This window comes from Lynx rufus, unplaced genomic scaffold, assembly GCF_022079265.1.
Source record: "Lynx rufus isolate CCGP_SWC_20201006 ecotype Redwood Valley unplaced genomic scaffold, mLynRuf1.p SCAF_5, whole genome shotgun sequence".
Lineage (NCBI taxonomy): Eukaryota > Metazoa > Chordata > Mammalia > Carnivora > Felidae > Lynx > Lynx rufus.
Window position 1 is genome coordinate 38,887,067 of NW_025814867.1, and position 27,494 is coordinate 38,914,560.

At 37.9% G+C, this 27,494-nt stretch overlaps 1 protein-coding gene across 2 annotated transcripts in view; it reads right to left on the bottom strand.

Annotated features, from left to right (window-relative positions):
* Window positions 1-27,494, bottom strand: part of SLC9A9 (solute carrier family 9 member A9) — a 571,642-nt gene that overhangs the window by 537,086 nt on the left and 7,062 nt on the right. For both annotated transcript variants that reach the window (XM_047098595.1, XM_047098596.1), the window contains exon 2: window positions 7,323-7,525. In XM_047098595.1, coding sequence (XP_046954551.1) covers window positions 7,323-7,525 — 203 coding nt within the window. The remainder of the gene's footprint in view (window positions 1-7,322; window positions 7,526-27,494) is intronic.

Genomic DNA, 27,494 nt, shown 5'->3' on the forward strand with positions numbered 1-27,494 from the left:
CATGGGGTATCAGAATGGATTAAAAAAAAAAAAACAAAACTCATGTATATGCTGCCTACAAGAGATTCATTTTAGACCTAAAGACATCTGCAGATTGAAAGTGAGGGGATGAAGAACTATACATCATGCTAATGGACATCAAAAGAAAGCTAGAATAGCCATACTTATATCAAACTATATTTTATATATTTTTTTAAGTTTATTTATTTATTTTTAGAAAGAGAGAGAGTGCAGCATGAGCAGAGGAGGGCAGAGAAAAGGAGAGAGAGATACCAAGCAGGCTCCATGCTGTCAGGACACAGAATCCAATGTGGGGCTTGATCCTACAAACTGCAAGATCATGACCCGAGCTGAAATCAAGAGTCAGATGCTTAACTGACTGAGCCACCCAGGCACCCCCAGACAAACTAGATTTTATGTATGTATGTATGTATGTATGTATGTATGTATAAATATTTATTTTTGAGAGAGAGAGAGAGTGGGGGGGGGAGGGGAAAAGAGGGAAGAGGAGAGAGGATCTGAAGCAAGCTCCATGCTGACACCAGAGAGCCTGACACAGGCTTAAACTCATGAACTGTGAGATTGTGACCTCAGCTGAAGCCAGACACTTAACTGACTAAGCCACTTAGGTGCTCCCAAGTTAGATTTTAAACCAAAGACTGTAACAAGAGATCAAGAAGGGCATTATATCATAATTAAGGGGTCTATCCATCAAGAAGTTGTAACAATTGTAAATAGTTATGCCCCAAACTTGAAAGAACCCAAATATATAAATCAATTAATAATAAACATAAAGAAACTCATAATAATACAATAATAGTGGGGGATTTTACAGCAATGGATGGATCATCTAAGCAGAAAATCAACAAGGAAACAAGGCTTTGAGTGACACACTGGACCAATGGTCTTAAGAATGGACCAGATGGACTTAACATATTCAGAACATTCCATTCTAAAGTAGCAAAATATACATTCTTTTCAAGTGCACATGGAACATTCTCCAGAATAGATCACACACTGGGTCACAAATCAGGCCACAACCAGTATAAAAAGACTGAGATTATGCTATACATATTTTCAGACCACAACCTTATGAAACTTGAAGTGAACCACAAGAAAAAATTTGGAAAGACCACAAATACATGGAGGTTAAAGAACGTCCTACTAAAGAATTAATGAGTTAACAGGAAATTAAAGAAGAAATTTAAAAAGACATGGAAGCAAATGAAAATGAAAACATGACAATCCAAAACATTTGAGGCAGCAAAGGTGGCCATAAGAGGAAGTATACTGCAACACAAGCAAGAAAGGTCTCAAATACACAACATAACCTTACACCTAAAGAGCTAGAAAAGGAACAGCAAATAAAGACTTAAGCCAGCAAAAGAAGGGAAATAATAAAGATTAAAGCAGAAATAAATTATACAGAAATAAAACAAAACAAAACAAACAAACAACAACAACAACAAACAAATAGAAGAGATCAAAAAAACTAAGAGCTGGTTCTTCGAAAGAATTAATAACATTGATAAACCCCTAGCCAGGCTTATCAAAAAGAAAAGAGAAAGGAACCAAATAAATAAAATCATGAATGAAAGAGGAGAAATCACAACCATTACCACAGAAATACAAACTATTATAAGAGAGTATTATTAAAAATTATGCCAACAAACTGGGCAATCAGAAGAAAGTGATAGATAAATTCCTAGAAACATACAAACTACCAAAACTGAAACAGGAAGGTATAGAAAATTTAAACAGACCCATAGCAGCAAAGAAATTGAATCAGTAATCAAAAATCTCCCAACAATAGTGCAGGGCCAGATGACATCCCAGGGGGATTCTACTGGACATTTAAAGAAGAGTGAATACCTATCCTCTAACTGTTGCAAAAAATAGAAATGTAAGGAAAACTTCCAAATTCATTCTATAAAGCTAGCATTATCTTGATTCAAAAACCAGAGAAAGACCCCACTAAAAAGGAGAGTTATAGGCCAGTATCTCTGATGAACATGGATGTAAAAATTTTCAACAAGATACTAGCAAATCCAATTCAATAGTACATTCGAAGAAATATTCACCATGATCAAGTGGAATTTATTCCTGGGCTGCAGGGCTGATTCAATATTCACAAATCAATCAATGTGATATACTACATTAATAAAAGAAAGGATAAGCATCATATGATCCTGTCAATAGATGCAGAAAAAGTGTTTGATAAAATACAGAATCCATTCTTGATAAAAACTCTGAACAAAGTAGGGATACATGGAACATACCTCAATATCATTAAGGCCATATATGAAAGACTCACAGATAATATTGTCCTCAATGGGGGAAATCTGAGAGCTTTTCCTCTACTGTTGGGTACAAGACAGAGATATCCACTCTCACCATTACTATTCAACATAGAACTGGAAGTCTTAGCCTCAGCAGTCAAACAACAAAAAGAAATAAAAGGCATCCAACCGGCAAGGAAGAAGTCAAACTTTCACTATTTGCAGATGACATGATACTCTATAGAAACCTGTATAGATAGTCTGTAGAAAACCTGAAAGACTCCAGCAAAAAATTTCTAGAATACATGAATTCATCAAAGTCTCAGGATATAAAATCAATATACAGGAATCTGTTGCATCTCTATACACCAATAATGAGGCAGCAGAAAAAAAATCAAGGAGTTGTTCCCATTTAAAATTGCACCAAAAACCATAAGATATCTAGGATTAAACCTAACCAAAGAGGTAAAATATCTGTATTCTGAAAACTAAAGAACACTTGTGAAAGAAATTGAAGAGGACACAAAGAAATGGAAAAGCATTCCATGCTCATGGATTGGAAGAACAAACAATGTTAAAATGTCTATACTACCCAAAACTATCAGCACATTTCATGCAATTCCTACCAAAATGCCACCAGAATTTTCACAGAGTTAGAATAAACAATCCTAAAATTTGTATGGAACCACAACAGACACCGAATAACCAAAGCAATCCTGAAAAAGAAAAGCAAAGCAAGAGGCATCATAATTCTGGACTTCAAGCTATATTACAAAGCTGTAGTCATCAAGACAGTATGGTAATGGCACAGAAACAGACACATAGATCAGTGGAATAGAGAACCCAGAAATGGACACATAACTATATGGTCAACTCATCTTTGAGAAAGCAGGAAAGAATATCCAATGAAAACAAGACAGTCTCTTTAGCAAATGGTGTTGGAAAAACTGGACAGCAACACACAGAAGAATAAAACTGGATCACTTTTTTACACCTTACATATAAGTAAATTCAAAATATATGAAAGACTTAAATGTGACATAGGAAACCATCAAAATCCTAGAGGAGAAAATAGGCAACATCTTCTTTGACCTTGGCCATAGCAACTTCTTACAAGACACATACCTGGAGGCAAAGGAAACGACAGCAAAAATGAACTATTGGGACTTCCTCAAGATAAAAAGCTTCTGCACAGCCAAGGAAACAATCAACAAAACTAAAAGGCAGCCTATGGAATGGGAAAAGATATTTGCAAATGACCTATTGGATACAGGGTTAGTATCCAAAATCTACAAAGAAGTTATCAAATTCAAACTAAAAAATTAAATAATCCAGTGAAGAAATAGGCAGAAGACATGAAGAGACATTTTTCAAAAGAGAATATACATATGGCTAACAGACACATGAAAAGCTGCTCAACATCACTCATCATCAGGGAAACGCAAGTCAAAACCACAATGAGATAGCACCTCAGGCCATTCAGAATGGCTATGATTAACCACACAAGAAACAACACATGTTGGGGAGGATGCCGAGAAAGGAGAACCCTCTTATACTGTTGGTGGGAATGAAAACTGGTGCAGTCACTCTGGAAAATAGTATGGAGGTTTCTCGAAAAGCTGAAAATATAACTACTTAATGATCCAGCAATTGCAGTACTAGGTATGTACCCAAAGAATAAAAAAATACAGATTCAAAAGGGGTACATGCACCATGATATTTATAGCAGCATTATCAACAATAGCTAAATTATGGAAAGAGCCCAAATGTCTCTCCACTGATGAATGGATAAAGAAGATGTGGCATATATATATGATGGAATACTATTCAGCCATCAAAATACATAAAATCTTGCCATTTTCAACAATGTGGATGGAGCTATAGTGTCTTATGCTAAACAAAATAAGTCAGTCAGAGAAAGACAAATACCATATGATTTCACTCATAGGTGGAATTTAAGAAACAAAACAGATGAACATATGGGAAGGGAGAAAAACAAGAGAGAGGGGGAAGCAAACTGTAAGAGACTCTTAACAATAGAGAGCAAACTGAAGGTTGATGGAGCGAGGTAGAGGGGGATGGGCTAAATGGGTGATGGGTATTAAGGAGGGCACTTATTATGATGAGCACTGGGTATTACATGTAAGTGATGAATCATTAAATTCGACTCCTAAAACAAATATTACACTACATTAGCTAACTAGAATTTAAACAACATTTTGAAGAAATAAAATATGTAAAAAACAGTAATATAATCTACTAAGAAAACCAGAAAAAAATCCAGGATATGGGACATTGTACAAATGACTTGGACACTTCAAAAAGTTCAATGTTGTGGGAGAAAAGGACTTTTCCAGATTAAAATGTGGGCAAAAACCTTGATTAGATCCTGGATCTATATTTAAATTATGTCCTAGATGAGGACACAGTTTAAAAAGACATTCTGGGACATTAGGGGAAATTTATCTCATACAAATAGATTATATTAGATGCTATTGTGTTATTGTTAATTGTCTCAAGTATGACAATGGCATAATGGCATTGTCCTTTCAGCTTTTAAATATATTTTAAATTCTTGATCTTCATCAAGACTATTAGCATAAATTCAGCTCTTCTATGAACTTCTGAAAATACAAAATTATAATCAATTTAAAAAAACAGAAGATTTAGAAGTTGTTCCTATTTATTTCAGAAATACATTATTAAATTTGCGTTTTGCATGCTTCAATTTACTTTTCTAAGTTTGATTTAGGCTCATATTATAATTAGTTTTACTTTCCTGAGCCCTCACCAAGTGCTAGGAGGAAGTTAATCTAGAAATGTGCTAGTGGAAAATAATGTGAAAAAAAAACACTAAAAATTATCCATCTTGAGTAAAGAAAAATGACAGACCAAGTATGTCCCTTCTTACCCTAAATCTCTCAAAATAGAAACAAATGTGTGTGTGTGTGTATTAAAAGAAAACTAAATCCGTACGGGTGAAAGTGATAAAATAAATTTCCATCAAGGAAACTCTCAGGTCTAACTCAGAAAGTTCTGTCATGACTCACATAAGATCCTGGTTCCTGGGGCACCTGGGTGGCTCAGTGGGTTAAGCATCCGACTTTGACTCGAGTCATGATCTCACTGTTGGTGAGTTTGAACCCCATGTCAGGCTCTGTGCTGACAGCTCAGAGCCTGTAGCCTGCTTCAGATTCTATGTCTCCCTCTTTCTGTGCCCCACCCCTGCTTGCACTCTATCTTTCTCTCTCTCAAAAATAAATAAACATTAAAGAAAAAGATCCTGGTTCTTAGCGTGTACTTATAATATTAAACACAAATTCACTTATTCTTTATTCCAAAGACTAATCCAGAATTCATAATACACTACAAGAGGTAATCTTACCTATTTTCTGACCCAGAGTCCTGAGAACAGAAGGAAGTTTCCTTTCAATAACTGAAGCAGTTCACAAATTTGCAATAATAAGACCATTGTTAAAAGATGGGTCACTAGGGTGGCACTCTTACACTGTTGGTGGGAATGCAAACTGGTACAGTCACTTTGGAAAATAGTATGGAGTTTTCTCAAAAAGTCAAAAATAGAACTATCCAGCAATTGCTGGATACAAAAATACTGATTTGATGGGATACATGTACCCCAATGTTTATAGCAGCATTGTCAACAATAGCCAAATTATGGAAAAGCTCAAATGTCCATTGACTGATGAATGTATAAGACAGATGTGGTGTGTGTGTGTGTGTGTGTATATGTATGTATATGTGTGTGTATGTACACATGTACATATGTATGTACATACACATGTACATACACACACAATGGAATATTACTCAGTCATCAAAAAAATGAAATCTTGCCATTTGCAATGACGTGGATGGAGCTAGAGAGTATTATGCCAAGTAAAATAAGTCAGTCAGAGACAGACAAATACCATATGATTTGATGCATATGTGGAATTTAAGAAACGAAACAGATGAACATGGGGGAAGAAAGGAGAGAGAGGCAAAACATGAAACAGATTCTTAACTATAGGGAAAAACCTGAAGGTTGCTGGAGGAGAAATGGGAGGAAGGATAGGTTAAATGGGTGACAGGGACTAAGGAAGGACATTTATTGTGATGAGCACTGGATATTGTATATAAGTGATGAATCACTGAATTCTACTCCTGAAGCTAATATTATACTATATGTTAACCAACTGGAATTTAAATAAAAACTTGAAACAAAGAAACAAAGATGGGTTACTTTACAATTTTTCTTTTTTCTACCTAAGATTTCTAACTAAACTGGTGGAATCAAGGTCTCTTGAGATTGACTGTGTGTCAGTATATTTATAAACAGCCAAGTGGCCAGTGTTCTGTGTTGGCAGCCAAAAGCTAGTCACCTTAAATCAAGATTTACAAGCGCAAAATTTTTTATTCCCCTCATTTTCCTTTTGACTTAAGTTATATTTGATCTGAGTAGCCAGCTGTCAATATATGTAATGACACATGAACACGTGTGTAAATATTTGAAACAAGTATCATGACAGGCAGAGTCAGAATTATCTGTTTATCGGGGCGCCTGGGTGGCGCAGTCGGTTAAACGTCCGACTTCAGCCAGGTCACGATCTCGCCGTCCGTGAGTTCGAGCCCCGCGTCGGGCTCTGGGCTGATGGCTCAGAGCCTGGAGCCTGTTTCCGGTTCTGTGTCTCCCTCTCTCTCTGCCCCTCCCCCGTTCATGCTCTGTCTCTCTCTGTCCCAAAAATAAATAAACGTTGAAAGAAAAAAAAAATTAAAAAAAAAAAGAATTATCTGTTTATCGAATGCAACCGTGCTTTGCAAAGCAATTATATTAAAAACCATTCTCTTGCAACTTCTAGGAAAAAATACAAACAACTAAACTTACAATAAGAATGTATCAAGGCATTAACCCCTCAGTCAACTAAATTGGCCCAACGGTGTGCTGTTTAAAAAGAACATATACACGTGTATTAACCATTACATATGATGGTTCAATTTTTTTATACCTGAAAACAAAAATATATCACCAGCTGGAATCCTTACCTTTTCAAGTATAGCATTGCCTTGGTGAGGATTGATGTTATGTTGGCTTATTTCTCTCTTGTATTTATATTCATAAACTTGGTCAGTGATATTAATCAGCAGAGTTGATGGACTGAAGGCCAGTTTTCCACAATCATACACAGTTCCACTTTCAATATCAGTTGGTGCTGTAGCATATCGTATGATTAATCCCATTATTAGCCCTAAAACAAAGAATAAACAATTGCACTGGAGGAACTGAATCTAAAATGTTCACTACTGGGTGCTTTTAAATGTATGATTTTAAACTTGTAGAAGTGGCAGAAGAAAAGGTTATACATTGCCTGGTTTAGAAATTGCTCACTATTCCATAGATACTGGTTCAATAGATTGACTGTACTAAGATATTTGTGGTGTGGACACCATTGTTCGAATATCCAGCACATATTTCCCCCCTTCTTTCTTTCCTAATGGAGCCACAAATTTTGGAGGGAAAAGCTACCTGCTTCTTCAATCTACCAAAGTGATTCAAGAAAACCTTTGCCCTGTAAAATATTGAGTAATCTAATAATCAGTCAGGAGATAAAATTTCCCAGAAAGTTTTTGGTTCACAAATTAGCACATGCATAAGATAGACTCATCAAACTAAAAGGAAGCACTTATATACCATGGTTGGGAGAGCGGTGTTCTTGTTTTCTCCCTTGGGACATGACCAAGACAATTTATTTCTCCATTTTTTGCTGAAAGATATTTTGTGACCTTAAGGGGATCCAGTCCAAGGACATAGGCAATATACTGAGAATGGTAGAGCCATGGTACAGACAGAACTCAGTTCCTGATGACTTCACTGAACAAATGGATCAACCTATTCTGGAGCTACCCTACTGCTAGACATAATATATTCTTTAATTTTTCAAAAAACTTTGAATCAAGTTTCTGTTTATCTGTCGCAAATGCATTCTAAAGATACAACATTCCTTTCAGTGAAGGTTGAACTCAAGTAATAATCCTTGACTTTTAAGTTTACATACTCTGTTAGGATGCTCACGGTAATCTGGTAACTGTAAACTTTCCTAATATTATGGATATATTAACAAATAGCAAAGAAACTTCAGAGGCTTTTACATTCCTCAATTTAAAATTAGGACTGATACATGCGTTTTAGGGTAAATCCACAATTTACTCTTTAAACATCAAATGTGGGAGGTTTTACAACTCTTGTGAATCCAGTCATCTAATGGACTTTCATTTATTTATTAATACTTTGTTGGGTACATATTTTGTACAAGACATTTCTAGATTTAAAATAAAAACAGTCCTGGCCCTATAGCTCAAGTTTGTAAAATGCAAACCCTTAAGCAAACAATCATAATACAATGTGACATGTGCTATGACAGTTAGTAAGCCCTCTGTGTTATATGAGTATAGAGAGAAAACGCTCTAAAGCCCTTTGAATGATGCAAAGCTTTAGATGAATCTTAAAAGGTCATGTAAGATTTTTTCAGATAAGCTGAATCAGGGAATAAGTTGGGATCCAGGTTGCACATGTGGGTGGCAGTACATAACAGCAGAGCTAGCTAAAACTTCCCCAGGAATTGGAAGGATATATTCAATGTGTTGAATCAGAAAAATATGCAGCCCAGAATTCTTTATCCAGCAAGGCTGTCATTCAAAATAGAAGGAGAAATAGTTTCCTAGGCAAACAAAAACTAAAGGAGTTCATGACCACTAAACCAGCCCTGCAAGCAATTTTATGGGAGATGGATACTTTGAGTGGAGAAAAGATGAAACAAAACAAAAAAGACCAAAAACAACAAAGACTAGAAAGGACTAGAGAACATCACCAGAAACTCTAACTCTATAGGCAAGACAATGGTAATAAATTCATACCTTTCAGTACTCACTCAAAATGTCAATGGACTAAAAGCTCCAATCAAAAGACATAGGGTACCAAAATGGATAAGAAAACAAGACCCATCTATATGCTGCTTACAAGAGACCCATTTTAGACCTAAAGATATTTACAGATTGAAACTAAGGGGATGGAGAACCATCTATCATGCTAATTGTCATCAAAAGAAAGCTGGAGTAGCCATACTTATATCAGACAAACTAGATTTTAAAATAAAGACTAACAAGAGATGAAGAAGGGCATTATATCATAATTAAGGAATCTACTCACCAAGATCTAACAATTGTAAATATTTATGCCCCCAATGTGAAAGAACCAAAATATATAAATTGATTAATCACAAACATAAAGAAACTCATTGATAATAATACCATAATAGTAGAGGACTTTAACACCCACTTACAACAATGGGCATATCATCTAAGCAGAAAATCAACAAGGAAACAATGGCTTTTAATGACACACTGGACCAGATGGATTTAACAGATATATTCAGAACATTTCATCCTAAAGCATCAGAATACACATTCTTCTTGAGTGCACATGGAACATTCTCCAGACACAAACCTGCCCTCAACAAGTACAAAAAGATCAAGATCATACCTTGCGTATTTTGAGACCACAACACTATGAAACTCAAAATTAACCATAAGAAAAAAATTTGGAAAGACCATGAATACTTGGAGATTAGATGAACATCCTACTAAACAATGAATGGGTTAACCAAGAAATTAAAGAGGCAATTAAAAAGTACATGGACGTCAATGAAAATGAAAACATGACAACCCAAAATCTTGGGGTGCAGCAAAGGTGGTCATAAGAGGGAATTATATAGCAATTCAGGCCTTCCTGAATTGCTTCCTGAATTCCTAAAGAAGGAAGAAAAGTCTCAAATATACAACCTAACCTTACACCTAAAAGAGCTGGAAAAAGAACAGCAAATAAAGCCCAATACCAGTAGAAGAAGGAAATAATAAAGATTAGAAAAGAAATCAATGATATTGAAAAAAAAAACAGTTGAACAGATCAATGAAACCAGGAGCTGATTCTTCAAAAGAATTAACAGTATTGATAAACCACTAGCCAGATTGATCAAAAACAGAAAGGAAAGGAGCCAAATAAGTAAAATCACAAATGAAAGAGGAGATCACAACCAACATTGGCAGAAACACAAACAATAGGGGTGCCTGGGTGACTCAGGTGGTTAAGCCTCTGACTTCGGCTCAGGTCATGATCTCATGGTTTGTGGGTTAGAGTCCTGCAGCGGGCTCTGTGCTGACAGCTCAGAGGCTGGAGCCTGCTTCAGATTCTGTGTCTCCCACTCTCTCTGCCCCTCCTCTGCTCATTCTCTGCCTCTCTCTTTCAAAAATAAATAAACATAAGAAATACAAACAATAATAAGATAATATTATGAGCAATTATTGCCAATAAATTGGGCAATCTTGAAGAAATGGACAAATTCCTACAAATATATAAACTACCAAAACTGAAACAGGAAGAAATAGAAAATTTGAAAAGACTATAATCACTAAAGAAATTGAATCAGTAATCAAAAATCTCCCAAGAAACAAGAGTCCAAGGCCAGATGGCTTTCCAGGGGAATTCTATCAAACATTTAAAAAAGAATTATAGCCTATTCTTTTGAAGTTGTTCCAAAAAATAGAAATGGACAGAAAACTTCCAAACTCAGTCTACAAGGCCAGAATTATCTTGATTCCAAGACCAGACAAAGACCCCACTAAAAGGGAGAACTACAGACCTATTTCCCTGATGAACATGGATTCAAAAATTATCAACTAGATACTGGCAAACCGCAACCAACAATAAATTTAAAGAATTATTCACCATGACCAAGTGGGATTTATTCCTGGGATACAGGGCTGGTTCAATATCTGCAAATCAATCAAAGTGATACATCACATTAATAAAAGAAAGGATAAGAACTACATGATCCTCTCAATAGAACCAGAGAAAGCATGTGACAAAATATAGCATCCTTTCTTGATACAAGCCCTCAAGAAATTAGGGATAAAAGGACCATACCTTAAGATCATGAAAGCCATATAAAAACACCCACCACTAATATCATCCTCAATGGGAACAACTGAGACCTTTCCCCCTAAGGCCAGGAACATGACAAGGATGTCCACTCCCACCAATGTTATTCAACATAGTGTTGGAAGTCCTAGCCTCAGTAATAAGACAACATAAAGAGATAAAAGCATCCAAATTGGCAAGGAGGAAGTCAAACTTTCACTCTTTGTAGATGACATGATACTACTCTATGTGTAAAACCCAAAAGACCCCACCAAAAAGCTGCTAGAACTAATACATGAGTTCAGCAAAGTTGCAGGATATAAAATCAATGTACAGGAATCAGTAGCATTTCTATACACCAATAATGAAGTAATGGAAAGGGAAATCAAGGAATTGATCCCATTTACAATTGCACCAAAAACCATAAAATATCTAGGGATAAACATAACCAGAGCTTGAAATATCTATAGACTGAAAACTATAGAAAATTTATGAAATAAATTGAAGAAGACACACAAAAAAATCGAAAAACATTCATGCTCATGGATTGGAAGAACAAACATTGTTAAAATGTCTATACTGCCCAAAGAAATCTACATATTCAGTGAAATCTCTATCAAAATAACACCAGCACTCTTCACAGAGCTAGAACAAACAATCCTAAAATTTGTTTGGAACCACAAAAGACCCTGAATAGCCAAAGCAATCTTGAAAAAGAAAACCAAAGTGGGAGGCATCACAATCCCAGATTTAGCCTCTACTACAAAGCTGTAATCATCAAGACAGTATGGTACTGGCACAGAAACAGACACATAGGTCAATGGAACAGAATAGAGAACCCAGAAATGGACTCAGAAACATACGGCCAATTAATCTGTGACAAAGCAGGAAAGAATATCCAATGGAAAAAAGACTGTCTCTTCAGTAAATGGTGTTGGGAAAACTGGACAGCGACATGCAGAAGAATGAACCTGGACCACTTTCTTACACCATACAAAATAAACTCAAAATGGATGAAAGACCTAAACATAAGACAAGAAGACATCAAAATCCTAGAGAAGAAAATAGGCAACAACCTCTTTGACCTCAGCCACAGCAATCTCTTACTTGACATGTCTCCAGAGGCAAGGGAAACAAAAGCAAAAATGAACTATCAAGACCTCATCAAGATAAAAACTTCTGTATAGCGAAGGAAACAATCAGCAAAGCTAAAAGGCAACTGATGGAATGGGAGAAGATATTTGCAAATGACATATCAGATAAAGGGTTAGTATCCAAAATCTACAAAGAACTTATCAAATAATCCAGATAAGAAATGGGCAAAAGACTTGAATAGACACTTTTCCAAAGACGTCCAGATGGTTAACAGATACATGAATAGATGCTCAACATCACTCATCATCAGGGAAATACAAATCAATACCACAATGAGATACCACCTCACATCTTTCAGAATGGCTAAAATTAACAACTCAGGAAACAACAGATATTGGCAAGGATGTGGAGGAAGGAGAGCCCTTTTGCACTGCTGGTGGGAATGTAAACAGGTACAGCCACTCTGGAAAACGGTATGGAGTTTCCTCAAAAAATTAAAAATAGAGCTACCTTATGACCCAGCAATCGCACTACTAGGTATTTATCCAAAGAATAGAGGAGTGCTGATTAGAAAGGACACATGCACCCCAATATTTAGAGCAGCACTATCAACAAGAGCCAAAGTATGGAAAGATCCCAAATGTCAACCGACTGATGAGTGGGTAAAAAAGATGTGGTATATATATACAATGGAATATTATTCAGTGACCAAAAAGAATAAAATCTTGCCATTTGCAACAACACTGATGAAAATAGAGTGTATTATGCTAAGCAAAATTAGGGAAAGAGAGAGAACAAGAGAACACTAGGACTGCAGACCATAGGCAGAGACCAAGCCATATGATTTCACTCATATGTGGAATTTAAGACACAAAACAGATGAACATAAGGGAAGAGAAGCAAAAATAATATAAAAACAGAGAGGGAGATAAACTATAAGAGACTCTTAAACACAGAGAAAAAACTGAGGGTTGCTGGAGGAGTGTTCAGTGGGGGGATGGGCTAAATGAGCAAGGGGCCTTAAGGAGGACACTTGTTGGGATGAGCCCTGGGTGTTATATGTAAGTGATGAATCACTAAATTCTATTCTTGAATCATTATTACACTATATGTTAACTAACCTAGATTTAACTTTTTAAAATGAATGAATGAATAAGTGAATAAATGAATAAAAGTTCTTCAGGATTTATGTTTATCAATGTGTAGCATAGTTCTTGGGAAAGTTGGTGCTCAGCCAGAGATTGTGTTTCTTGGCTATCTTGTCTCTGGTTGGGTTCTCACCAACAGAATACAAGCAAAAATAGTATGTGCCACTTCTGGAACACAGCTTTGAATGGGTAGGTGAGTTTTCCCCTTCTCTTTCCCATATATCTGATAGATGGAAACAAAGGCCCTATAGGTAGACAAAGCCACCAGACTGAAGAAGCCTGGGTCCCCAAGATACCAGGAAGGAGAAAGCCATCTGCCAACCAGGAACACCTACATTGGACTGCTATGTGAATGAAAAGTTAACTTCTGTTGTGTAGTCACTAAAATTGTAGTATTTTTGTGTTAACTGCCAACAGGATAACCTACTGAAGATTATGTATAAATACATGACTTAAGAAATCTGGTGGATTTAGAGAGTTAGTAGTGGTGTAAGAATAAAATAAATGGAGGGAAAGAGAGATGAGAGATAAGAGATGAGAGATGAGAGAGAGAGAGAGAGAGAGAGAGAGAGAGAGAGAGGGAGAGAAGGAGAGAACTCTAGGACAGCAGACCATAGGCAGAGGCCAAGTCATAAAGAAGTTCCTGGGTATGCTAAAAAAGTTTTATTTTTAACCCAATTGTAATGTAAAACTATTGAAAGATTTTAGGCAGGAGTGTAAAACAATAAAATTTCTATGTAAGAGCTATCACTTTGACAACAGTGTGGAGAATTAAACAGAATGATGGGGGAGAATAAAAACATATTTCTTTCAAGAATATTTTTACCTCATTCCAGCTTCAGTGTTTGGCCCACTCCTCCAATAACAGTGAGAAACATTGTATCCTAACCTTTGTTAGCAAGAGAAAGTAAGTGATGGATATGTAACCACTATGAATGCTTGATCCACCATAGAACAGTTGGCAGCCTTTCATGTTCCATGCCAATTGATTACAATAAAACTAGTCAGGAAAGAGAAGGGAAGACACATTATGCACACTGCCAGTAGTTTAGGGTACCTGTGAAGAACATCATTTTTCCAACACTCTTTGACTAGGAAGGATTCATTTTCTAAGTTATTCAGCAGGTACCATGAGTGATACTATGACCTCTGCTTGCTATTCAAGTGGGATATAAATAAGGAAAGCACAAGACACTAACTTCATGGGGCCTGAATAGAGAGAACCTGTATTAATACCATTTAAAGTTCCCAGAAGGTGACCCAATTATTTTTGCAATATGCTTTCAGTGCAATAACAAGAAGTAAACATGAAGTGTCCACTGTTTTTCCCCAAGCAGGGAACTCAATTATTTGTTACAGTGAATGCCTAGTACTTGGGTCCCTGTGGTTAAATTCATACAACGTCCCAAAACCTAAACAGCCCTGCCTGAACCTTTGCACCAGCTCTAGTCCCAGCTTTCAACAAGAGGCAGGTTGGAGTAAATAGAGTAAGCTGCTTGCCACCAGAGGTGATCAGACGTAATGGCCATGACAGTGCATCTCTCAGACAGATCTCCTACTACGAGGACTGCAGTTGACCAATGGTCTCAGCTACTGTGCTCTGGAGTCCATGACCAAATTCACTGAGGCCAGACAATGACTGAGTTCAGTAGGGGTACTAAGGCAGGGAGGCAGGGCTCCTCTGAAGGGTCACTATGGCTTAAGGATGCCCCATGAGCCTCACTAAACCTTTCTTAGAATTGTGCCATAGCCTGGGGCACCTGGGTGGCTTAGTCGGGTAAGCATCCAACTTTGGCTCAGGTCATGATCTCGCAGCGCATGGGTTCTGGTCCTGGGTCAGGCTCTGTGCTGACAGCTCAGAGCATGGAGTCTGCTTCAGATTCTGTGTCTCCCTCTCTGTCTTCCCCTCCCCCACTTGTGCTCTGTCTCTCTCTCTCAAAAATAAACATTTTTTAAAAATTAAAAAAATAAAAAAAGAATTGTGCCATAGCCTAAACATTTTACTACATAGCCTTCCTTCCTTCCCCACCTCCACAGGGTATGCAGCTGCACCAGGGTCTGGCAGTTGTCCCAGAATTCAAAACTCCCTCCCCATTTTCCATCAAAAAAGTTTTCCCAATAGGTCTTTCACACAACTAATCTCTTCCCAGATTCTCCTTCTTGGAGGACCCAAATTAATACACTTGACAAAAGGCTCTAGTCCTGCTTCTCTTCAACCCCAAGTCTTGAGAGGAAGCAACATCTTGACACAGTGTAAAGGCCAGTGGGGATACTGCAGCTGAAAGTGTGCTCAGTTAACAAACACATACACCCATTTGTACACCCCCACTGCAGTAGCAGCAGCTGGAAAATCCTTAATATCCGAGGCCAGACACCTGCCTGTAGAGCCTGATAATGCATCTGACAGCCAAACGTCCACTCAGTGCTTTAGCTCTATGTTGAAATAAATATGGAGTGTTGAATTAATGCACTTCCAGCACAGTATTGTTTGAAAGCAGGTGAGAGATAAAGTATGATATCTGGTAGGAAGAAAATGCTAATGAAAGGGGTTGTTTGTATACCCCCACAAAGACAAAGGATAAAGAAAGCAACAACCACCTGTGCACAGAGGGAAACAAGAGACTGTCTGCTACAGTTCCATGGACACAAACCACCGTTCTCATTGGTAACCCATGAACTACGACCTTACCTTCCCAGGAGAAAAAGAGGCAGCTTGTCCCAGCAAAGCAATACCATGCAGCACATGTGTGCACAGGCCTGGTTCCAGATTATATCCTCACAAGCGTGACACTTCCCTGAGCTTTGCCCCCTAGCCAGCTGATGGTATCACCTTCTCCAAGTAAAAACTCCAGTCCAGATGCATCCCCTGCCCCTACAAGTTTAGGCATTTGGGCAACTAAGGTAAACGTTGTATATATATATGCTCTCCAGGGAACCCTGACCTCTCCTGAACAGCATACAAGCCCTAGGTTGAAGCTTGGACAACATATTTTGTCTCTAAGGCACTCACAGTCCTACAAATTCTATCTCAAGTCCCACCTATGGGGGACCATGCTCTGATGCAGCCTGTGCTCAATGAGTTCCCTCATCTTTGAGTTCTTATAGCATTTGGGCCAATTTAATAAAGGCTTACATTGTTCAGCATTGCTTTGTAGACCTTGGCTTTGTCTCCCCCACTAGACAATGAGACTGTTTACGACAGAGACTCTGTGCTATTTTTCATCTCTTTTTCCTTTAAAAAGCTACACTTTAGGCAGAATTGTAACCCAACTTTCCCTAAGTCCACAAACTCCCTTGGAGTCAAGAAGAAAATGATCCTCCAAGTTTATGTAATTGGTCAGTGACCAACATCTTAAAATGTAAAGAACATCACACCAAATGCTGTGATGTTCCTGTCCTGGCTGAGCTTGCAATACACCTCCCATAGCAGATGCCTGAAAGGCAAGTGACACAATGATGTTTGCAAGAGAAGGAAGGAAGGAAGAAGAAAGGAGGAAAGAGGCTCATGGGCACTCAAAATGAGAAACATTTAGAAATATGAGCCTTGTCTTTCTGGACTGGCTTTCACTTCATTCTCCACATTGAAAATACAAGAAAACCCCACTCCTTCCTCCCTCATTCTGCTTTCATGCCACAGACACACAAGGCATTGCTCTGAGACTTGAATTATAAAATGAATAAGATATGGCCCTGACCCTAAAATATTAAAATATTTTAATCTTACAGGGCCTTTTCCTCTTGTCCAATATTGTGATCCTGATTTCCAGTGAGAATAAAGTACAAATGTTTTCTAAGGCTCTTCTCATATTAAGCCTGTATTTCATAGACAATCTGCCTGCATCTTGTTGATGATCATTCTACATGATGCTGAAGAATTTCCCAAAGGGGCTTTTTTAAGAGGAACATGGATGGGAATTTACTTGCATATATAATGATTATATTTATGTACAATGGAACAGATTACAGAATGGTTTTGAAAATAGTACTAAAATCTCTCTGTGATCAGACCTATGGTTGTGTTTATACACTATCACACACACACTGCCACACTGCATGGCAGCACACTGTAGGAGGCTCCCTTCAGAGTCTTTTTCTGGAGGAGTGGTGCTCCCCTGACATCACACAATGCAACAAGCCCATCTATACACGTGTCTAATCAGACTAGTTCATAGGTATATATTTAAATGCTACATGATACTGGAGAGAATTTAGGAGCCTAAAGCAAAGGTACATAGTTACTATATGAAGATTGTAGAAGAACTGAGTTTTGTAAGTTCTTTCATTCTGTATGCATTGAATGGCTACCAAGAATAATCTAGATAAATGAGGCATTGCCCCTTACTAAAACAAGAAGATAAATCACTAAACTATATAATATTATATATCAACTTGATTAGTGTATCAGATACTGTTGATTGCCAACCCAGCATCCATCCTGCCTCTTTCCCAAAAAAGCCCTGATTTGTACAGCTAGCCACCCCTCCTCCCACAGCTATCTACTCAGGATAAGTTGACCTTTCCCTCAGCTCCAAGGGAGTTCCCTTTCCCCTTGCTGATAATCGGTACTACAATGGCCATGTGACTCTATTCTGGTCAATAAAAAGTGGAGGGAAGCTAGCTAGGGAACTTCTTAGAAAAGCTTTGATATCCTAAGAGAGAAACAGAAGATCAATGAGCTCTCTTATTCCTCAGAATATTATTGGGCCTGGTTAAGATACCAGGAACTTCCATACCCACGTTACTCCTCACCTGATGTTAAAGTCAGACTGGGAATACCAGAGCAGAGCAAAGGAAAGAACCTGGGTCCTTGATAACAATAATGGGCTGCTGAATCAACCGGCCTTGCAGACTGTTCTCTGGAGTTCTAGTCATGGGAGCAATAAATGTCCTTATTGCTTAAGTCTGTTTCAGTCAAGGTTTCTGTTATTAGCAACTGCATGCATCTTAATATATATAAACTTTTCTTTTAAACAAGTTCTAACAAAGTTCTAAGGAATCCTAAAGGAGAGACCAACTAACTCCTTTCCCCGAAGTATTAGGGAAAGCTTTACATAGGAGATTCTTTTTTTAAATTATTTTTTAATGTTTATTATTTATTTTTGAGAGAGAGAGGCAGAGTGCAACCAAGGGAAGGTCTGAAAGAGAGGGAGATACTGAATCCGAAGCAGGCTCCAGGCTCTGAGCTGTCAGCACAGAGCCCAATGTGGGGCTTGAACTCACGAACCACAAGATCAAGACCTGAGCCAAAGTCAGACGCTTAACCAACCTAGCCACCCAGGTGCCCCTAGGAGATTCTTAAGGATTTATAGGAAATCTCCAGGTAGAGTAGAGGACAAGGACTTTCTAGAAAGAGGAATTCATAAATCAGTGACCACAGTGCTAACCAGGTATATCAAGCAGTTTGGGAAGGCTGACTAGGGCAACTGAAATCAGGGGCTGTAGCACACCTGAGAAATAACAGAGGGTGTTCCAGAAAGAGAGATGATTGGCAAAAAGGTCTTGAGAAAGAACCACGAGAGATTCTTGTTGGAAGAGAGATTTGCTGTGGTTTCCAGAAGAGGTAACAGCTTTGGAGACAATCATCTTAAGGGAGAAAAGAAAATTAAGGTATGGTAGGGACATGGAGAGGAACTTAACATCAGAATTTGTCTTATATTTCTGTGAGGAAGAATTTAGCAAAGAAATTTGAGTACAGGAATGTCAAGATGACAGTAATAAAATTAAGCCCAAGGAAGAGTATTGTTTACCATTATTAGTACTTTTTATTATAGTGTGAGACTCTTTAAGGCAGGGAATCTGGGATACTATTTCAGTCACCCAGATTCAAAAAATATGAACTAGGGACTCAAAATGTGGAAATAAAGAAGAAAAGGGTCTGACAAATATTCTAAGGAAGCCAAATCAGTGGACACCATTTAACTGTGTGCAAGATAGTATTCACATATATTAAAGTGTCATCTCCACAACTTTTACATTTTTACTTGATAGTTATGTATCTCACCCCTACTCAGTCTTATCAAAATTGTTATCAGAACACTGATTTAGAGAAATTATATGGGTTTGCATATCAAATATTGCATGCATTTCCTTTTAGCAGTTTAGTTTTACACTGAGATTAATCACAGATAGAACCAAAAGTAAAAATATGCAATGCCTTCTGATTATTTAGGGATTTCATTCCTTCTCTGCCCTCCCACCAATCTTCTAAATTCAAAGGACTTAAGGAAAGTGTGGGTGTTGCTAAAAGGGACACAATTTATTGCTCTGTGCTGGTTCACTATCAACTTGCTTTGGTGAAGAAAAAAAATCCTATAAGGGTTTCAGAACAGGTCTGAGGCAAGAGTAAAAGTAAGAGTACCCAATAAGAGTACCCCATGATGTTTCAAGGTGGGAGGGGTCCATGAACTGTCCTACCTTAGGAAGCCTCATTCAAAGTTCTGTCTTCTCACAGGTTAGAGTCACATGGGAAATGACAAAAAGACACAACCACCAGATCTTCTACTACAGCAAAGTGTCCAATGTTTTTCTCCATCCTTGGTTTATACCAATAATGCACATAGGCACACACACATGCACACAACATACACAGAGATACACACTACATATTTCACAGCACTCTGGGGTTCTCAACATAGGATTATAGACAACTTTTCTCTAGAAACTGTCTCAGCCACCAGCTTATATATAGCTCAAACCCTTTGCTGCAAGCATCTTAGGAGATTTACAGAAGAAATATAGATATGTAACTAGCCACATACTAAAACAAAATTATTTACAATGTTTACACAAAACAGTCTATTTTTTTGTTTTGTTTTTGTTTTCTGTAAAACCAGAAGGGAAAACATTATAAACAAATATAAATAGTGAAAAAGCAGAGGGGGGTGGGGAACTCTCTAATAAGTGAAGATTTTCTCCCAGTCCTCCTTTTCATCACAGGATAGTAATGTAGTGAGGAAGAGAAAAGAGAAGAAAGTAAAGGATACAAAACTAGGAACCACATATTGAACTTTATTTTCCTAGTTTTGAAACTTTAGTGTATCAGAAGTCTCTGGAAGCTTTGTTAAACACAGACTGCTGGACTCTGCCTCAAGTTTCCTACTCAGTAGTGGGTTTGGGTTGGGGCCCACATTCTTGCATTTCTAAAAAGTTCTCAGGTGATGCTGTGAGAAGCACTGTCGTATAAGACAACAAATAATTCCCACCATTATGAGTGCCACCACAGTCCTAGAACTCTGTCAAAGCCCAAACCACCTCATGCTCATGCACACAGGTTTCATAGAGCATAGAGAGCCCAGAGGCATAATTAAAGATTCTACCTTCAGTCTCTTCCAAATATTCAAGTCAATTAAACTAACATATGATGAAAGCCATTTTGTATGATTCATATGAATAAGGCACTTACAGAAACTTCCCCCACCCATTCTGACAACCACAGATATTTAAAACAAGCATAAGTGTGGACTTGCAACACTGCTTTTCCTGATGCTGGGGCAGGTGTTTCCAAGTCAGCCTCATCACTCTCTGTGGGACAGTTTAACCCAGCTTCTTGGCATGGATGTACTTTCACAATATTGCTCCCATTGAATTTCCCATGCTGGGCTTTATGCTATGACAGGATAACATTTCTGAGGCCTTAAGGTAAAAGAAAAACTTAACTACTTGCCTCATTTCCCCACTCCTGACTACCTATCAACAGCAGAAGCTTTCAAGGTGGTGTTTTTGCCAATTATTCTGTGCAGCCTTAGCCAAAGTTGTAAATTTTTGGAATTTCTTTTCCCTTATATGCAAACTGAATGAAGATCATTGTATTTTGCATGGATGTCCTGAGGATTAGCAATAATATTTATACTTAAGATACCTCAGTTTCTATCTTTCTTCTGTAAACTTTCTAAGATACCATCACCTGGCACAGAGTAGACATTTATTAAATAATAGAAACTCTGGGGCGGGGGGGCAAGACGATGGAACAGCATGGAAGTTTTTTGTGTGTCTCATATCCATGAAATACAGCCAGACCAACACTAAACCATCCTACACGCCTAGAAAACTGATTGGAGGATTAACACAACAATCTGCACAACCTGAACCACAGAATTCAGCAGGTATGCGGCACAGAGAGGTGAACTTGGGGAGCGAGAAGCCACGGTGGGGAGGGAGCCACTTTTGGGGGCGGAGAGAGAATGGAGATGGGGGGTAGGGAGGGAATATGTGAAAAGCACCCCTCCCCCAAAGCAGCTGGAGAGAAAGTGGAAAATTGGAAACAGCCGCAGGGACTAAACTAAAAAGGGAGAAAGGACAGGGTTTAAATTCCATTAAGACTGTAAACAAGGGGAGCGCAAAGTCACCCAACTCTGCAGCTCGATACCTGGCAGTGCTCTGGTGGGAAGGGTGAATCCCCAGGAACAGAGTGGGGTCCGGGAGGTTCTGGGGCCACAAGGGGAAAAGCAATTCCACTGCAGGAAGTACATTTGGTAGAGGCTGTGAGGCAACCTGGGCCCAGCAGACCCCAGAAAATGGCCACATTCGATGGTGCTGGAACAAGGTCGTTAAAGGTGAAGCCTGGTGCCAGATGTGTGTTGTGAGTTTCCATAATCCTGAAACACTGCTGCTACACTATCTCGCGAACTTTTTCTGGGGCAGGCTGGCACCTGGCTGCAGACCCGGGGCACCGGCAGCAGCAGGGTTCAGCAGGCATTCCTGGGTGCAGCCAGCATTCAGCCATTGCTCATTTGGCCCTTGCTGGGTGAGACGTTCCCACAGAGGGGTCGATGGGGTCAAAGCTGCAGTCTTTCAGAAGTAAGGGGCTGGGAAAAATAGCCACATCTGAGACAAAACTCGGGAGACAGGTACTGCCTGGGGCCTGGTCACGGACAGTGAAAAAGCGGGGAGTGGATGACAGCTGAAGACAGAGGATGGGTGCACGATTGTTGACGGGGTAAACAGAGTTCCAATACTAGAGACTGGGCAGCTGGGTGACGTCATTTTCACCACTCCCGAGCATGCATATAGGCACCTACCTGCACCACAACAATCCACCTCATCAGGCTAGCAGCGCCATCTAGTGGAGAATGGAGCCATTATACTAAGCCCCGCCCAACTGGGCCAACCTGGCGCTTCAAGAAAACAAGTCTCACTGCCTACTTAGTTTATGGACTATAAAGCATTTCATAGTCTAACTTCTAGGGGAAAATGAAGTAATTTCAGTCCTATTTCAATCTGTTAGCAGATCTATCCATTCACTTTTTTTCTCTTTTTCACTTCTTTTTCTTGAATACAGAAACAGAAAAAATTCATTTTTATTTTCAATTTTTATTAAAAATATTTTTCTTTAATGTTTCACCATATCTTAAACTTTTTTGTAAATTTTGCGAATTCTATTTTACTTCCTTCATTTCATTTTAGTCTCCTTCAGTGTATTCACTTTTTCAAATTTTCAAATGATTTTCTTTTTTTCTTTTTCTTTTTTTCATTTCTTTTCTTTTTCTTGAACACAGAGAGAAAAAATTCATTTTTATTTTTAATTTTTATTAAAAATATTTTTCTTTGCACTTTTTCTACTATATTCTTTACTTTTGTGTAAATTTTTTCAAATTCTATTTTACTTCCATCATTTCATTTTTGTCTACATCAGTGTATTCATTTTTTCAAAGTCTCAAACGATTTCCTTTTATTTTCATTCGTTTTCTTTTTCCCCCTTTTTTCTCTATCTATCAAACCACTTTCAACACCCAGACCAAAACACACCTAGGATCTAGCATCATTTACTCAATATTTTTCTGTGTGTGTTTTTAATTTTTTAATTTTAATATTTTTTAAGATTTAATTTTTTTTACTTTTAATTTTTCTAACTCATTAATTCATTTTCTCCCTTAAAAATGACAAAACGAATGAATTCACCCCAAAAGAAAGAGCACAAAGAAACAACAGCCAGGGATTTAATCAATACAGACACAAGCAAAATGTCTGAACCAGAATTTAGAATCACGATAATAAGAATACTAGCTGGTGTGAAAAATAGATTAGAATCCCTTTCTGCAGAGATAAAAGAAAAAAAACTAGTCAGGATTAAATAAAAAATGCTATAACTGAGCTGCAATTACAGGTGGATGCTGCAGTGGGAAGGATGGATGAGGCAGAACAGAGAATCAGCAATATAGAAGACAAACTTACGGAGAATAATGAAGCAGAAAAAAAGAGGGAGATTAAGGCAAAAGAGCATGATTTAAGAATAGAGAAATCAGTGACTCATTAAAAAGGAACAACATCAGAATCATAGGGGTCCCAGAAGAAGAAGAGAGAGAAATAGGGGTAGAATGGTTATGTGAACAAATCATAGCGGAAAACTTTCCTAACCTGGGGAAAGACACAGACATCAAAATCCAAGAACCACAGAGGACCCCCATGAGAGTCAACAAAAACTGACCATCAACAAGGCATATCATAGTCAAATTCACAAAATACTCAGGCAAGGAGAGAATCATGAAAGCAGCAAGGGAAAAAAAGTCCCTAACCTACAAGGGAAGACAGATCAGGTTTGCAGTAGACCTATCCACAACTACTTGGCAGGCCAGAAAGGAGTGGCAGGATATTTTCAGTGTGTTGAATCAGAAAAATATGCAGCCAATAATTCTTTATCCAGCAAGGCTGCCATTCAAAATAGAAGGAGAGATAAAAAGTTTCCCAAACAGAAATTAAAGGAGTTTGTGACCACTAAACCAGCTCTGCAAGAAATTTTAAGGGAGGGGGGCTCTCTGAGGGGAGAAGAGATGAAAATATAAATAAACAAACAAACAAACAAACACCAAAAGCAACAAAGATTAGAAAGGACCAGAGAACACCACCAGAAACTCCAACTCTACAAGAATCATTAAGGCAAAAAATTCATATATTTCAGTACTCACTGTAAACATCAATGGACTCAATGCTTCAATCAAAAGACATAGGGTAACAGAATGGATAAGAAAACAAGATCCATCTATATTCTGTTTACAAGAGACCCACTTGAGACCTAAAGACACCTTCAGATTGAAAATAAGGGGATGGAGAACCATCTATCATGCTAATGGTCAACAAAAGAAAGCCAGAGTAGCCATACTTATACCAGACAATCTAGACTTTAAAATAAAGATTGTTTCAAGAGATGTAGAAGGGAATTATATCATAATCAAGGGGTCTATCCACCAAGAAGACCTAACAATTGGAAACATTTATGAGCCAAATCTGGCAGCACCCAAATATATAAATCAATTAATCACAAGCATAAAGAAACTCATTGATAGTAATACCATAATAGTAGGAGACTTCAACACCCCACTCACAGCAATGGACAGATCATCTAATCAACAAATTAACAAGGAAACAATGGCTGTGAATGACACACTGGACCAGAGGGACTTAAGAGATATATTCAGAACATTTCATCCTAAAGCAGCAGGATATACATTCTTCTCCAGTGCACATGGAACATTCTCCAGAATAGACCACATACTGGGACACAAAGCAGCCCTCAGCAAGTACAAAAAGATCAAGATCATACCGTGCATATTTTCAGACCACAATGCTATGAAACTCAAAATCAACCACAAGAAAAAATTTGAAAAGGTAACAAATACTTGGAGACTAAAGAACATCCTACTAAAGAATGAATGGGCTAACCAAGAAGTTAAAGAGGCAATTAAAAAGTATATGGAAGCCAATGAAAATGATAACACCACAACCCAAAACCTCTGGGATGAAGGAAAGGCGGTCATAAGAGGAAGTATATAGCAATCCAGGCATTCCTAAAGAAGGAAGAAAGATCTCAGATACACAACCTAACCTTATACTTTAAGGAGCTGGAAAAGAACAGTGAATAAAAGCCAAAAACAGAAGAGACAGGAAATAATAAAGATTAGGGCAGAAATTAATGCTATCAAAACCAAAAAAAACAAAAACAAAAACAAAACACAGAGCAGATTAATGAAACCAGAAGTTGGCTCTTAGAAAGAATTAACAAAATTGATAAACCACTAGCCAGTTTGATCCAAAAGAAAAAGGAAAGGACCCAAATAAATAAAATCAAGAGTGAAAGAGGAGAGATCACAACCAACACAACAGAAATGAAAACAATAATAAGAGAATAGTATGCCAATAAAATGGGCAGTCTGGAAGAAATGGACACATTCTTAGAAACATATACACTACCAAAACTGAAACAAGAAGACATAGAAAATTTGAACAGACCCATAACCAGTAAGGAAATCAAATTAGTAATCAAAAATCTCCCAAAAAACAACAGTCCAGGGCCATATGGCTTTCCAGGGGAATTCTACCAAACATTTAAGGAAGAGTTAACACCTATTCTCTTGAAGCTGTTCCAAAAAATAAAAATGTAAGGAAAACTTCCAAACTCTTTCTATGAAACCAGCATTACCTTGATTCCAAAACCAGACAGAGACCCCGCTAGAAACAAGAACTATAGACCAATTTCCTTGATGAACATGGATGCAAAAATACTCAACAAGATATTAGCCAACTGGCTCTAACAGTACATTATAAAAATTATTCACCATGACCAAGTGGGATTTATACCTGGGATGCAGGGCTGGTTCAATATCCGAAAACAATTAACGTGATCCATCACATCAATAAAAGAAAGGACAAGAACCATATGATCCTCTCAATAGATGCAGAGGAAGCATTTGACAAAATATAGCATCTTTTCTTGATAAAAACCCTCAAGAAAGTAGGGATAGAGGGAGCACACTTCGAGATCATAAAAGCCATATATGAATGACCCAATGCTAATATCATCCTCAATGGGGAAAAACTGACAGCTTTCCCCTTAAGGTCGGGAACAAGACAGGGATGTCCACTCTCACCACTGGTATTCAACATAATATTGGAAGTCTTAGCCTCTGCAATCAGTTAACACAAAGAAATAAAAGGCATCCACATCAGCCAGGAGGAGGTCAAACTTTCACTCTTTGCAGATGACATAATATTCTATATGGAAAACCCAAAAGATTCCACCAAAAAACTGCTAGAATTGATTCATGAATTCAGCAAAGTTGCAGGATATAAAATCAATGCACAGAAATAGGTTGCATTCCCATACACTAATAATGAACCCACAGAAAGAGAATTCAAGGAATCGATCCCGTTTACAGTTGCACCAAAACCCATAAAATGCCTAGGAATAAATCTAACCAAAGAGGTGAATAATCTATACACTGAAAACTACAGAAAGCTTATGAAAGAAACTGAAGAAGACACACACACAAAAAATGGATAAAGATTCCATGCTCCTGGATAGGAAGAACACATATTGTTAAAATGTCGATACTACCCAAAGCAATCTACATATTCAATGCAATCCCTATCAAAATAACACCAGCATTCTTCACAGAGCTAGAACAAATAATCCTAAAATTTGTATGGAACCAGAAAAGACCCTGAATAGCCAAAGCAATCTGGAAAAAGAAAACCAAAATGGGAGGCATCACAATTCCGGACTTCAATCTGTACCACAAAGTTGTAATCATCAAGGCAGTATGGTACTGGCACAAGAACAGACACTTAGCTCAATGGGACAGAATAGAGAACCCAGAAATGGACCCACAAACGTATGGCCAACTAATCTTTGACAAAGCAGGAAAGAATATCCAATGGAATAAACATAGTCTCTTCAGCAGGTGGTGCTGGGAAAACTGGACAGCAACATGCAGAAGAATGAACCTGGACTACTTTCTTACACCAGACACAAAAATAAATTCAAAATGGATGAAAGACCTAAATGTAAGACAGAAAACCGTCAAAATCCTTGAGGAGAAAGCAGGCAAAAACCTCTTTGATCTTGGCCGCAGCAACTTCTTACTCAACACATCTCCGGAGGCAAGGGAAACAAAAGCAAAAATGAACTACTGGGACCTCATCAAAATAAAAAGCTTCTGCACATCAAAGGAAACAATCAGCAAAACCAAAAGGCAACCAATGGAATGGGAGAAGATATCTGCAAATGAT